General features: G+C 33.5%; 1 protein-coding gene across 1 annotated transcript in view; it reads left to right on the top strand.

The window, feature by feature from the left end:
- LOC136038990 (guanylate cyclase soluble subunit beta-1-like) overlaps nt 1-5,816 on the top strand; it is an 84,026-nt gene extending 78,210 nt beyond the window's left edge. Inside the window, exon 13 of the mRNA XM_065722509.1 lies at nt 4,566-5,816. Within this exon, the coding sequence (XP_065578581.1) occupies nt 4,566-4,686 (121 nt within the window). The 3' untranslated portion in view covers nt 4,687-5,816. The remainder of the gene's footprint in view (nt 1-4,565) is intronic.
- The last annotated feature ends 10,626 nt before the right edge of the window (nt 5,817-16,442 follow it).

The raw sequence follows: 16,442 nt of genomic DNA, 5'->3' as shown, positions 1-16,442 counted from the left end.
ATTCTAAAAATACAGGTCTACACAGTCAGGTTCAGTGAAAAGATTCATAGCCTAGGGGGCATCAGCCGGAAGCTTGAGTTCCAAGCAGCGGCAGGCATATGACTCTTCAACACAGCGCAGGAGAAGCTGTTGTTTCTGTGATTTCCACCACTATTTGTTCATTTTACAGTGGAGGCTTAGTGAGCAATACCGTGGCTATGAACATGGGGCCCGGTACATTTAATTTCATTCATACATTCACGTGCAAAGTGGTGAAAGCCTCGGTATTTATAGTAATGCTTGGGTCGATTCAGTGGAGTTGACACCCGGAAAAGCGAATAATCAATTTGATGTCATGCTTTAGAGCGATATCGAGATCTAGTTGAGATTTAAAGGACAACTGCATGACTGAACTACCCCCAAAGCGCTTTGCTTCTACAACAGAATCAAATAGACTTGTAATAGTTGATTCATCAAAGCCCTTATCAATCCTTGTCATTTTCCAAGGTATTTCTTCTTTAAGACCTTAGCACTGATGTATGAACTGGGTGGTAGGGCACTTATCACCATTGAGGTAAAATCATCATCTTTCATAAACATATGACGAAGGAGCATCATACTCGGATGTGAGCACCGGCGTCTATCAAGAATGTCTACTTCAAAAATATCATGCCAGATTTCAATAGTCCCATTCAACACATCTTTTCCGAAAAATTTCGCTGCTATTTGACAACAGCATCCTCATCTACCTTGTTAATAATTTGTCTGTGTAGAGAGTTCAAAACTGGACAAATATACCCTAAAACTACTTTACGGGGTGCGAAAACTTACTTCCCCATAATCTAGATGATTCAAGAATCGTAGTCTTTATTCGATCAAGCTGTCGGTAAGTTTTAATATTTTGTAATCAGAAAATTTGTATTATTTCGCAATGTTCTTACTTTCAACAGTGTCGCTTATTATATAATCCAATTAAATACAAAGTATAATTCGAAGACTGTCTAAGTCTGACATAATATATATAATTTGTGCCTGATAACAATGGAAGAGCCTTATCTCCTCACAAAAACCCTTTTTTGAAAAAGTTGTACAGAAACATGAAACATAAAGAACCTAACAATCAGTCTAGAAGCATAAATTAGTCTAGAGAGAGAAAGATGGGTTTATTAATATAAATAACAAAACAAAACAAGCAAATGGCCCGAAGCAAAGCTTGTTTGGGCTTACAACCCCAATACACATACAAATAAAACAATACGAAAAAGAAGAAAAAATGAAAAGAAAAGAAAAGTAAAAGAAAAAAGAAAGAAAGAAGAAGAAAAAAATCAATAACCCTGCATTTCAATCGAAACGGATATACACTTCAAAAGAGACAAAACAAAAAGAAACTTAAACCACTTTACTAGTATCGCCAAAGTCAAAACCAACATCTTGGCTCCACTTGAGGTCCACTCAACTATCAAAACCATAAATATTAAGGCAAAATAGCTTTAATTCCCGCCGAAATTCAAAAAAACTATCCATGTTTCTAAGAGTCGTAAGTAAACAATTCCATGCATGGGGTCCTAGATGCCGAATAGAAAATTGAGATCTACGAGTAATAGCAAGCGGACGACGGATTATATCGCACTGTCTCGTAGAATGTGTATGAATATCACTTCCTAATTCAAAAATACTTTTGAAACATATTGGTAAACAATTTTGATAATATTTATATATAAACAGGCTTCGATATAAAATAATAAGTCCTGCTAAAGGCAAGATTTTGCATTCTATATACCTCTTTTGTACCGAGTCTTTAAAACCTACACCACATAACACTCGAGGCGCTTTATTCTGCAAAACTCGAACACGATGGAGATGAGAAGGAAATGTACTACCCCAAACATTGCAACAGTATAGCAGATAAGGATGAATTAAGGAATAATATATTGTTCTTAAAATATCTCTTGGGAAAATATACTGCAACTTTCTTAAAATGCCAACATTCCTAGCGAGTTTAAGACTAATATAATCTATATGTTCTCTAAAGCTGAGACATTCATCAATTAAAACTCCTAGATATTTTGTACAATTTATTCTTAAAATACTCATATCAGCAATATTAAGTCTGTCTATCCAAGGGTAATAATTTGAGCTCCTACCATACAATAAAAAGCAAGATTTACTATAATTCAAATTTAACTTATTAAGCTTCGTCCAATTTTGTACAAACTCTAGACAAGAACTAATACGACTCAACAGCTGAATTCCTGTTCGTGCAGCCACAGTTATATGAGTGTCATCCGCAAAGCTGGGAACAATTACTTTTTCCCGTGACATCCAATGTCAAGATCATACGAAATCATATTAAAAGCTCTACATAAATCATTTATAAAAATTAGAAATAACAGGGGACCAAGAACAGATCCTTGAGGCACTCCAAATTTAACACTACTGACTGAAGAAACATTATCTCCTAGTTGTACATATTGAGTTCTTTCTTTTAAAAACGAGGACCGTAATTCAAGAAATGGTCCTCTAAAACCGTAATTTTCTAATTTGGCAATGAGTATAAAATGGTCAACGCAGTCAAAAGCTTTTACAATATCAAGAAAAACAGAAGCGACTTTCATATCATTATCCAACGCATCATTCACAAAAGTTGTCAAAAATAAAACAGCATGCTCAGTAGATAAACCCTTCCGAAAACCAAATTGATTTGGATTAAAAAAAAATAATTTACTCTCCAAAAATTCAACCATTCTTTTAACTATCAATTTTTCAAACAATCTAGATACTACTGGTAATAAAGAAATGGGCCTATAATTTCCTAGTACATTTTTATCTCCACCTTTATAAACAGGAATAACTTTTGCAATTTTAAAACAACTTGGAAACACTCCAGTCCTTAAACATTCATTGAACAAATACACTAAATGACCGGAAATAACAGGGTAAATATACTTTAAAGTTTTAACTGCTACAAAATCAGAGCCTGAAGCTCAAATTTTTAATTTTTTCAATGTTTCAGAAAGCTCAGAAGCGTTGATTGGCTTCAAATATGCTGAAACATCACTTGCATTTGATAAATATTTCTTAAAACTACCTTCATGCTCAGAAATAACTATACTTTGGACCAAATCCTTTCCCACATTAGCAAAATGACGGCATATTTTATCAGCAGTTGTACTATCATTATGTATACCGTCAGGAAATATACCATCATTATTAGGACTTACGACGGATTTTATAATTTGCCATGTTTTTCTAGGTTACCTTCACAAGATTTAAATTTATTACGATAGTAATCAGCTTTGGCTTTACGAAGTAGTGCATTTAACTGGTTACTATAAATCTTGTATTCTGTTTTATCACTTACACTATTACTAGCTGCACACATTTTGAACAAATATCTTCTTCTAATAATAGCCTTTAAAAGAGCTCGGGTGATCCATGGTTTCTTTGGAGTTTCTCTACGACGAGTTGCATTTTTACAAATACTACAATCAATCAATAAACTATTTATAATTGAATACCAGTTTTGAAACTTAGCATTAATATCTAGTTCATTACTATTTAAAAATTCAAAATTACATTTCTCTAACATTACTTTATAAAAAATGAGCACATTATTATCAATGATCACTTTTTTATATCTATTTTGTGAATTTGAGTTAAGCCTAGTACCTTTACTAAAAAAATTTTGAACACTCAAAAATATCCCAAAATGGTCAGATACTTCATTTATTATCACACTTGCATTATAGTAACTGACATTAGCAAAAATATTATCAATCAACGATGCTGAATTCATAGTAACCCTAGTTGGGACTGTAATCGTAGGCTTCAACCCATAACTCAGCATAATATTTAAAAACTGGCTAACTTCTGTATTAATAAACAAATTTATTAAGTCAATATTGAAATCACCACACACAAATATAGGTAAATTTCCTACTCCTAATCCAACTGTTCTTCTAGTAACATAAAAAATTCATTAATATTACTCGACGGAGGTCTATAAACAACAACCAAATAAAACACCTTGGATTTCTTGCTAACCTCTAATACCAAGCGCTCAAATACCATTTCTCTATTAACCCTTAAATCATCTCTTTCTATAGCTAGCAAGCCTGAACCTAGAAGCTAGATATCTGAACCTAAACAATTATCTAGAAGTATCGGACCCCTTTCCCAAAAATATCTTCCTTCAGACTATTTGAGCTCATAAAGAGCAGGGACGTAATTTGTCATGGGACGCGGGGGCAACTCCTTCCAGACCTCGGTTTGCCCCCCTCCCAGAACCAAGTTTGACCCCTACCTGGAATTGAGTTTCTTCCAGACTTGTCAAAACTAAAAACCTTCGTAACTCAAGCATCAACAGAAACACATCAGGTTTTTTATTACATATTTACCTTAATACTAAAAACTACCTTTACAGTACTTTTATATTGCCAAAAAGTACTTTTTTGGTACTAATTTGTTTATTTATTAATTTTCACTGTCATTTTCACACGATTCAGGAAAATTGGCTCAAACTTTGCCCCCCCCCCCATGATTTTGACAAAATTACGCCACTGATAAGGAGACACTTTCTTTTCCAGGCTTTTACAAGAGAATGGCAACACAGATGATAGCTTTTATTTTCGAAGTAGAGGTCCAATCCAAATGAAAGGCAAGGCAGAACCAATGCAAGTGTGGATATTAGAAAGTGACTTTATTTAGGAAATCACACTCTTTCTGATTTTATGTAATTGGTGTTTGCTGGAAAAGTTGTTGGAATCGTGTAACGTGCACATAGGAAACTGAAATATCTTCTTTTTGAAACTAACCTCCCATCCTAATTAAGTCCACATGACGACAGTAACTGAATTTACGTCATATAAGTATGACTTATATGTATTACATATAAGTATTATATGTATTACGTCATATAAGTATTACGTCATATAATTTACGTCATGTATATAAGTAACTGAATTTAAGGCAGTGTTGTCATACATAACACTAATTCAGAATTTCTGGTACTTTTCATGGGTAATGGCACGTTTTTTGCCAGCTATGGTATATGTTCATCCTGAAAAATTAGGTTTCTACAATGTCGAACGTATTTCACAGGCAGAAAAAGTGAATTTAATCTCGATTTCAGATTGTGGCGAGTTTTGGATGAATATGTTGTATTTTATAGGTACCACAAAATTTAGTTAGTCTGCAACCCTGATTCAAAGCATCCTTCCATTGTTTGATTGAAGGGATCGAAGTTTGTTGAAGGGATACGATAAGTTTCTTATCGTAACTACTGATTACTTTTATTGTTACAACTTCTCAAAAGTACAAGTGCTGTACTCTCTTATCTTATGATGTTCTAATCCATATGACATATAACAGTAATCTCATATTTTAGATCGTTGCCATTATTAATTACATAGCTGTAGTTGCCATAGAGTAAAGATTTGATAATAACAAAGTATGACTTCTTCTCTACAGTTTGTTCGGTTCTCAAAATTTTTTGACTTTTTTCCTGAATAATAGTGCCTCAGCCCGGCTGCCTCATATTCTGAGGAAAATTATGTTTATGTATATATCACACTGTGTCAACCGTTTATGATATTTTTCATTTATTTTTCATTCCACTTTTGATTAGCCAGATAGTACATATTTCTCAAAAAAGGAGTAAGTGTTGATTGGTTTAACAACCTTGCACTTTCTGGCTCTAAACTGGCTCTGCACTTACAGTGGCTCTGCACTCTGGCGGCATTGTCATGTCTACCATAAAATTTAAACCGTTTTAGGACTAGTATCAATGCTTCCTTGTAAGATTTGTTAGATAAATACATAGATTTCCTTCAATGTCATTATGAAGTTGGTGCCTTTTGTCTTTAGTGTTGCTATCGCTTTCTGCTTCACCAAATATCTGTTGATCTCTACACAGGCATTCATCACGTGAGATAAACTAGTAGCTCCAACAAGTTCTCGAACTAATGTTTCATCGTTTATTCTCAAGATAAGATTGAGATTTCAAATTCAACTTCAGTATTGATTTATAGATACTGAAGTTCTTTTCATTATATCTTCAGCAATTTCCATATCCATGGGGGGGGGGTTGTTACAGGCTTTGACCTCCCCCCCCAAAACGAATCTATTCGTAAAAACATAGCAAAGGTGCATAAAAACATGTTTTCAATGCATTTTTAAGTTTTTCCTTCCCCCCCCCCAACAAAAAAATACCCCTCACCCGAACAAAATCTTTGAAAAACTCTTGTGTATAGCTTTGATTTTAAAATAGAAGCAATTCTTTTTTACTATTGAAAAAAAAATATAGTTGTGACATCCTTATATAATGTAGTCTAGAATTGTGATGTTTACCTCCTAACCAAAACTAATGCTCTGCTTTTAAAACTTCTCCAACTATTATTTAAACCAATGTCCTATTTTTTTAGACTATAGTGAGTTTTAGTTCTCAGTGAAAAAATTGTTATAAATCACTGTACTAAGATCTGACGTGCAATCATAGCCTGTATTAGTGCTGAAAGTTTCAATTATGGCAGGTCAGCTCATTAACATTAGAGATTGCAAAAACATTTTGATGTCATCCTCCGTTATCCTTAAAAATTCTTCTTTTTTTGATGTCCAACAAATATGGTGAAAATTTATTTTTGTGTAAAACTTGTGCAAAAAACTCCATGTGGTTGTCCTCCAGCTACGGAAGAAAATACTGCTTTTTACGTTTTATGCTAAAAAGAATTTAGAAAAATTACGTTTCTTTAGGTTTGCAACTGTTGGAAAAAAAGTAACAATTAAATTTCAAGTTTCAAGGAAAATTTATATTTTTCATGGTGTTTTTCATAGAAATTATGGTTTTAAAACTGTGCAGACGAAAAAAAAAGTGAGCATAATTGTATTGGCAAAACAACGCTTGCAAAGAAGGTTCGGGGTGCAAAAAGTGTCTATACTTCGGAATATATCATAAGTACCGATTTTTACAGAAATAATCATCCAAAACAGAGTTTTAAAATGTAAATATAGTAGTAAATATAAAACAGAGTAAAAATATAGTCACCAAGACTACCATATGTAATTACCTAGATTACCACATTTAATTACTAAGGCTGCTGAAGCTAAGTCATCACCAATACTAACAGCGTATGATCAAATAACTTATTGAGTGACAGTAGTGCCCGCCCTTTGGATTCCATAGCACCCATAGCCACTATTCTTTTCTTCCTTTAATGACACAAGATGATGAACAGGTTTAACGGCAATTCCCCTCATGATAAGGTCCATGTGCTTGCTACACAACAGGGAATGTTTACTAGAAGATGAATGTGTTAATTATGTATTAGGTAGGATTTTCTAAACGATGCATGTTATACTTACTTAAAAACCTTACAGGCCAGAGAAAAAACCTTCAGGGCCCACTTGTGGGAGACCTTCGAGACATCGGGCCCCTAGCATCCTATTCCCCTGGAGGGACGGGTGCCCTAACATAACCTAGCAACATTTTCCATTGGGGACCCCTAGCAACCAAATCCATCGGGGGCCCTAGCAACCAATTCAGCCGGGGGCCCGAGCAGTCAATTACAACGGGGGGGGAGGTCTAGCAAGCAATTTCACCGAATCCCATAGCAATCAATTCAAACGGAGTCCTGGAATCCAATCCCAGCGGGGGGCCCATAGCATTAAATTCCATCCAGTACCAACATCCAGTACCAACAGGGGGCACTAGCAGTCAATTCCAACGAGGGGGCCATGCACTCAGTTCTAGTGGGGTCATAGCAACCACTTCTAATGAACCCCTAGTAAGCCTTTTCACCAGGGGCCCTAGCGTCCAATTTCACCGTCAAGACATTTCAAGACATTCCAAGGTGTTTCTTAAGACTTTTTTCTTCAAGACGTTTTTTCTTACCATTTCAAGATGTTTCTAAGACATTTTTCTTCAAGACGTTTTTCAAGCCGTTTTAGGACATTTCAAAACGTCTTTCAAGACGTTTCTAGACATTTCAAGGTGTTTCCTAAGACATTCATCTTCAAGACATTTTTTAAGAAATTTCAAGACCTTTTTAGGCCTTTTTTTTTCAAGATATTTTTCAAGATTTCTTTGGTTTTTATGTAATAGGGAATGTCTAATTATGTTAAGGATGACCTACTCTCCCGGGACTTGTTTCTTCACGGCCCCATGGGGGAGCCCACACTTGTAACTGTGGAGGACACATACGTGGGTGTTACTTGATGGCAGTGCAGAGGTGCTGCTATATAATGGCAGCGTACACGTTGAATATTATATCATGACGGTGCACACGTGGGTGTTACGTAATGGTGGCGCAAACAGTGGAATGATACGTAGCGGCAGCACACAAGTAAGTGTCACGTAGTGACGGTACACACATGGGTGTTACATAAAACTTATAGTAAGTTTTTCTTCAGGATTTCTTTTTTTTCAAGGTGCCTTCGTTTCTTCAGAATTTCATTTTGTTTCATGGCGTTTTTTATTTCAAGATTATATTTTTTTTTGAGAATTCCTTTTATTTCAAGACGTTTTTCTCAGGGAAGTCTAAAGTCTAAAGATTCATAATTTAAAGTTTGCATTAGGATTTAAAGGCTATTTCCAACGAATGGAATGAAGTGCTAGACAGCTTGACTATGAAAGTCCTTCTAATACTAATATTTGGGTAATACTTCCTACGTTATAACCTAAGGATTCCCAGTCCCGCTTACTAGAATGAATTGACGGATCGTATGTTTTCCAATGATTGCAATTAGGACATGGAGGGGATAAAATTGATACTAGAAAATGATTCCATGTGAAGTGCACCTACTTTAGATGCTTTAGGGTGTTACATCAGATAATATTGGGGCCCGTTCATAACGCATTTTTATTAATAGAGTCTTTTACTCAATTGTAACTTGAATGTGCCATCAGAGATAAAATAAAAGCGGGTGTATCATTATGGCTAGAATATGATACACCTTCACATATGATCAAAAGTCTTTCATTTCCTCTTCACTGCACAGAATTTAGAACTTCTGTTAGAGGCAATCTTAAACAAAAATACCTATGTAAATACCCCTGAAGATGCTTTTAATTTCGTAACGATTAAGTTTTATCCTGGAACCGGAAATCAAAAGAGTGGAGGCTTTTTATTGTACATACAAGTTTTATTAATAAAAACGAATTTACAAACATCATTAAAACACAGAAAAAAACAATTAAAACTCGACAAACGAAAAAGACAAAACGTGAAAAGGCTGATAGAGGATAACTACCACTAATACTACTAACAACTCACCGCAGCACAAAGCCGCCTGAGGCCAAAACAGCTAGGCCCGTTGCTCCTCCATCCCAATCTATTCAAACTCTTTACACCCTCCCAGTAAGTTCCAATTTCCTTTAAATCTTTCTTGATGATATCCTCCCACCGCAGACGAGGACGACCTGCTTTCCGTTTAGCCTAGACAGAAGACCAAAAAGGACAATCTTCGGCAATCTGTCATCCTTCATCCGCAGAACGTCACCTATCCAAACCAAACCGTCTTTCACTATAGCCATAGAAAGCAGGATTAAAGCATATTTTTTGTACAGCCTACTTTTTGAAATACGGTCAGTCAGCCGGGTACCCAGAACAATCCCTAGGTTATTTCCATGGAAAACATCTAGTAAATCTTCATCAACTTTTCGGAGTGCCCATCATGCTTCATTGACATGCATGACAACTGTCATCAGTGTAACTTTCCATATTCTAATCTAGGTTTGCAGACTTATATTTCTATTCTTCCAAACTTTTTTTAACTGTGAAAAAACACGCTGAGCCTTGGCTATTATACGTTTGATAATATATATATATATATATATATATATATATATATATATATATATATATATATATATATATATATATATATATATATATATATATATATATATATATATATATATATATATATATATATATATATATATATATATATATATATATATATATATATATATATATATATATATATATATATATATATATATATTTGTATATATATATATATATATATATATATATATATATATATATATATATATATATATATATATATATATATATGTATATATATATATATATATATATATATATATATATATATATATATATATATATATATATATATATATATATATATATATATATATATATATATATATATATATATATATATATATATATATATATATATGTATATATATATATATATATATATATATATATATATATATATATATATATATATATATATATATACATATATATATATATATATATATATATATATATATATATATATATATATTTGTATATATATATATATATATATATATATATATATATATATATATATATATATATATATATTTGTATATATATATATATATATATATATATATATATATATATATATATATATATATATATATATATATATATATATATCTATATATATATATATATATATATATATATATATACATATATATGTATATATATATGTGTGTGTGTGTATATGTATATATGAATATATTTTGCTTAGTTCTATTTTTATCAATTAACTGACTATACTATCATGTTGATTTTTTCTTCGTGATACTAGTTGCAAGTTGATTTTTCGCTTCGTGAAGCATAATGTATGTCGATTTCTTTCTTCGTGAAACTTATTGATTTTAATCTTGCAACTTTTTGTTTGTTAATTTTTCTTTCTGGAACTTGTTACGTATTTATTAATCTTCGTGAAACATGTTGCATGTTAATTTTTACATCGCAAAACTTGTTGTACTTTTAGTTTTCCTTTGTGAAACTTGCTATAGGTTTATTTTTTCTGTTGTGAAACTTAATTTATCTTGATATTTTTCTTCTTTAAACATACTGTATGTTGGTTTTTCGTTCGTGAAACTTGTTGCATGCTCATTAATTGTTCGTGAAGAACAATGTATGTTGATTTTTTCTTTGTGAAGCTTGAAAAATGGTAATAATATTATTCGGAAAACCTGTTGTACTTTTTACTTCTTGTTTGTGGAACTTGTTGTGCATTGATTTTTCTTGCATGATATTTGTTTAATGTTTTTTTTTTTTTTTTACTTTGAAACTCGTTGTGTTCTGATTTTGTTTTCTTCTTGAAATTTGATGTATATTGATTTTATCCTTATGAATATTATTGTATGTTAATTTTTTCTTCATTAAACTCGTTGCATGTTGATATCCTTTTTCTTCATGAAACCAGTTACATATTGATATTTAGATCTTTTAACTTTTTGTATATTGATTTTTTTTTTCTTCTTGAAACGTAATGTATTGATTTTTCTGTCGTGAAACATGTTGCATGTTTTTTTAGCTCGTTGAATTTATTATATGCTGAGTTTTTACACACAAAGTATAATGTATGCTGATTTTGTCTTTTTTAACGTAATTAAATAAAAAAAAACTAGTTTTTTTTAACTGAAAGTAAGGAGCGACAGTAAAATTTAAAACGAACAGAAATTACTCCGTATGTGAAAGGGGCTGTTCCCTCCTCAAGGCCCCACTCCTTACGCTAAAATGTTTTACTGTTTTAAAAAGAAGAGTTGAGAGAAAGAGTCAAACTTTAGCGTAGAGAGCGGAGCGTTGAGGAGGGAACAGCCCTTTTCATATACGGAGTAATTTCTGTTCGTTTTAAATTTTACTGTCGCTCCTTACTTTTACTTAAAAAAAACTAGTTTTTTTTTATTTAATAAGTTTCATAAAACGCCTTCTCACCAGTAAGCTACTGCAACAATAGCAGGCTACAACACCATCGTAGATAGATGTTTAATGGCTCAATTAAAACATTATTGCTCAAATTTACTGGGTTTTTACAAATCTACCATTTATTAGATTTCATAGATTTCAACATTTAACTAATTTCTTCAGAAACTTTGCAATGAACTTTTTGTCATGGTTGAAGTGTTAGCTGCAACTTAATAAAAGCGAACCACTGCCCATACAAACTAAACGATATAACGATATTTTTTCTTCTTTTTTCCAGGCCTAGCGGGCTACGAGGTCATCGTAGAGAGATGCTTAAGAGCTCATTCAAAAAGTATATCTCGTATGCACGTGGTTTATATAAATTCCGTCATCTGCAAGTGCCATATGGCACTAAAAATGTCACTTATATGTCATTTCTCAAGAGGTGGGGCTAGCGGGCTACCCGAACATCATAGATATATTTTTGATAGCTCATATAAAAACATTGCCCGTACCGACTTTCTTCCTATAAATTTCACCATCTGCAAGTTTCAAATGGCACTAAAAACGGCACTTTTGGTGCCATGTCTCAAGTGGACATGGCTAGTGGGCAACCAGAACTTTTTAGAGTCATGTTTAATGGCTCATTTCAAACTTTTGCTCATATCTACGTGATTTTTATCAATTCTACCATTCGTAAGTGATATATAGCACTGAAAAAAACTCTTTTGGTGCCAATTCTTAATTAGAAAATCTTGGAAGCATAAAACGGTATCATTGTAATAATTATGGACCAAAACCCTTAACTGGAGGTTTGCAAGTCCAACAAACACCAATATATTAAATTATATTATTAGAGGCGTAGTTCAGTTAGTGCCGCGCTGGACTTTAAATTAGATTATCGTACGTTCGATTTCTGCTTGGATTTTTTCCCTTCTTATGATTACTCTTCAGATAATCCACTATTTTTGCAAAAGTGATACACTCATTTTTAAAGCCTATCCTAGGAAGGTTCATTTTAAAGCTATTTCTGATTTCTACGTGCTTTTTATCAATTTTACCATCCACAAGTGCCATATAGCACTAAAAACAGCATTTTTGGTGCCACTTCTTAAGTGGAAGAGTTTGGAAGTATAAGACGGTACCAGTGCGATAATTATGGTCCAAGGCCCCTAACTGGAGGTTTATAAGAGCCTCTCATGTACACTCCCCCTCCAGACCCTCTTAACAAGTTTCATAAATCGTCTAATCATCTTAAAAGTAAAATATTATTGCGAGAACAAACTATCTAAAACTAAAAACTTTTCACCTAAAAATCTACCAAAAATTAATATTGAATGAGCAACAGTTCTGAAAAATTCCCGCAGATTTGTTTTCAAAATAAGATTCTACAGTTAAAAATATTTGAAATAATAAAGTGGGCTTGCTTACAGGTAACATTACACATAGAGCGAAGCGTATTAGTACATGAGCCCCGCGGGTAGCGGGGTGAGGTGTGTATTCCATATTCATTCTACAAAGAGTAATAAAACTAAAAAAAGGAATAAAAAATGTTTATTCAATAATACAGGATTCAGACCTCACCCTGCTGCCTGCAGGGCTCATGGACTACTACACTTCACTCTATAGGCAATGTTACCTTTAAGCAAGCCCACTTTATGCATTTTTAATTTGCCCCACGGAAGAGGAGGGTCAACCAGAAATGGACGCACTTCTCGAATTAGCATTCCAAGTGTTCTAAACTGGCACATGGAATGAAACTAAACATTTACCAAGCTCCAACTCATGACAATTGTCAATTCATGACAATATGCTAAAGAGAGGACAGAATACATTCGGACAAAATATGGATTCTGTTACCGTGGTATTCAGTTCAATTTTGGAAATAAGCCTAGAACTGGTAGGCTTATTGAGAAGGAAAGACCTTATTCTGGAAGACCTTAAAGCTCTCAGATGGATTAATGTGATTGAGGTAAGATGAAACATGTTAAGAAAACAATTCTATTATGCTAATATCCAGAAAAATTGTAGCCTAGTTATTAAAGGCCTATAGCCTAGCCCAAATTATATATTCCCTTTTATTTTCCATGCGTCACTCTTGCTTTAACCCGTGTAGGCCAACCCGCAAATTGAAACAACGCAGACAAATTCAAGAAATAGAAAAACACATAGAAAATAAATAATTTAGGCTATATATTTGCAAATTCGAGGAGGGGGATAAATTATAGTGGTAACAAATTCAAAATATGTTAACTGTATATTGTACAGTTTTCTTAACACGCTTCCTAAACCCTTTCCTAGATAGCAAGAAGTCAATTAACTAGAATTTTACCTTGTTTTCTTAACACGCTTCCTTCTTATTAGCCAATTCTAGGCTTCTACTCAATTTTGAGCTAGCCTAGCTTAGGCTACTGCCAAAGTGACTCATCTACACTCTACCCTAGGCCCACTATCAAATGGAATAATTTGTAAATAAGATATACAAAATTGTATTAAACTAGAAACTCACCAATTCATTAACTTCAACATTTAATGTTTCTTAAAACTTTCATTTAGAAATCTGTAAATCCGACTGGCTTTTAGTGGGCCTACACCTTGGCATAAGCCCAAATCTTCTTCACTAGCACTGATGATATTCACCAGCTCCTCGTCAAACTCAACTCCATTTATCTTGAAGTCCATTCAATTCCACCCCAACACCCTCCCCCAATTGACGTCTTTGTCAATGGTGGGCTCAGCATCAATACAAAAGGTTTGAGAGGATTTCTGCAAAATTACATTAAAGGTATAAAACCAAGAAAGCGAGATCACCTAGCTAAACAGGTAAAGGATTAGACTCCCAAACTCGAGGTTTGGGCCCCTGGGGACACATTTGGTCCTCAGCTTTGTAGATTATGAGCAAGCGTTCGATTCTATTGCGAAGGATTCTACTCAGCGAAGGTCTTATCCTTGAATGGTGTACAAGACAAATACATTAAAGTAATTATTGCTGTGTACGAGAGTAACACTGCTGCGGTTAAGGTCGAAAATAAGGTTAGCAGCTGGTTTCGCATTAAATCAGGAGTTAAACAGGTTTATGTAATCACAAAAATCCCCTGGACTTAGATTATATGAAACAGGCTGCTTCCTCATCGACGCCCCACTCCTTACGCTAAAGTTTGACTCTTTCTCTTAACTCTACTTTTTAAAAAATTAAAATACTTTAGCGTAAAGAGCGGGGCGTTGATGAGGAAACCCCTTTCATATATGAAGTAATTTCTGTTCGTTTTAAGTTTTAATGTCGCTACTTACTTTTCGTTGAACATTCTTGTTTTTTTTTTTTATTTAATTTCTGAACGTTTTTGAATCAATGCATGTTTTGATTTTGGCTCTCCGCAGATGAATAATTAAAACGAAATTTGCATATTTATTTTTTTGGCTAAATGGCTTTCTCATAGATTGGTCGAATGATTTTGAGAGAACAAGGAATGGGGGAGGAGGCCTAGTCGCCCTCCAATTTTTTGGTTACTTAAAAAGGTAACTAAAACTTTTAATTTTTACGAATGTTTTTATTAGTAAAATTTATACGTAACTTAAAAATTAGCTTACGTAACGAACTTCTGTATTCTCATGTTTTTATTACGTATATGAAGGGGTTCACCCCCTCGTCAGTACCTCGCTCTTTACCCTAAAGCTTAAATCGTGTACCAATTTCTTAAGAATGACCCCTGAATCACAAAAGCCGTAGAATAAATAGTCGAAATTACTAAAAATACTTTAGCTTAAAGAGCGAGGGATTAAGAGGAGGTGAGCCCATCATATGCGTAATAATTTCTGTTCATTTTAGGTTTTAATTCCTCTCCTTACTTTCAGTTGAAAAAAAATTTCATATTCGTTTTTTCATTGTTTTTCTTTAAATAATGCTTAAAAAACCCTGCGCTCCCTTCATGAAAATTGTCTTCTCCCACGAAAAATTCCCCTAAGGAAAGTTCTCCAACATATCCCCTTATTATCAATCCCCCCCCACAACCTCAAAATCCCCCTGAAAACGTATGTACACTTCCAGATAACCATTACTATATGTAAGCACTGATCAAAGTTTGTAACTTGTGGCCCCTCCCACGGGGACTGTGGGGGAGTAAGTCGTGTCCAAAGACATAGTTATAAGGTTTTGTGACTACGGCGAATAAAATGGCTATCTCACAATTTTGATTTGGTGACTTTTGGAAAATAATTATCGTGGGAGGGGGCCTAGGTTCCATCCAATTTTGTTGGTCACTTATAAATGGCACTAGAACTTTTCATTTCCGTTGGAATAAGCCCTCTCACAAGATTCTAGGACCACTGGGTCGATACGATCACCCCTGGGAAAAAAAACAAAAAAAACAAACAAACAAATAAACACGCATCTGTGATCTGGCTTCTGGCAAAAAATACAAAATTCCACATTTTTGTAGATAGGAGCTTAAGACTTCTACAATAGAATTCTCTTATACGCTGAATCTGATGGTGAGATTTTCATTAAGATTCTATGACTTTAGGGGTTGTTTCCTCCTATTTTCTAAAATAAGGAAAATATTCTCAGGCTCGTAACTTTTTATGGGTAAGAGTAAACTTGACTAAACTTATATATTTAAAATCAGCATTACAATGCAATTCTTTTGATGTAGCTATTGGTATCAAAATTCCATGTTTTAGAGTTTTGGTTACTATTGAGCCGGGTCGCTCTTTACTATCAGCATTACAATGCAATTCTTT

Source organism: Artemia franciscana, chromosome 18, assembly GCF_032884065.1.
Source record: "Artemia franciscana chromosome 18, ASM3288406v1, whole genome shotgun sequence".
Classification (NCBI taxonomy): Eukaryota; Metazoa; Arthropoda; class Branchiopoda; order Anostraca; family Artemiidae; genus Artemia; species Artemia franciscana.
Note: the sequence above shows the minus strand (reverse complement) of the source record. Positions and strands in the feature narration are given on the sequence as shown.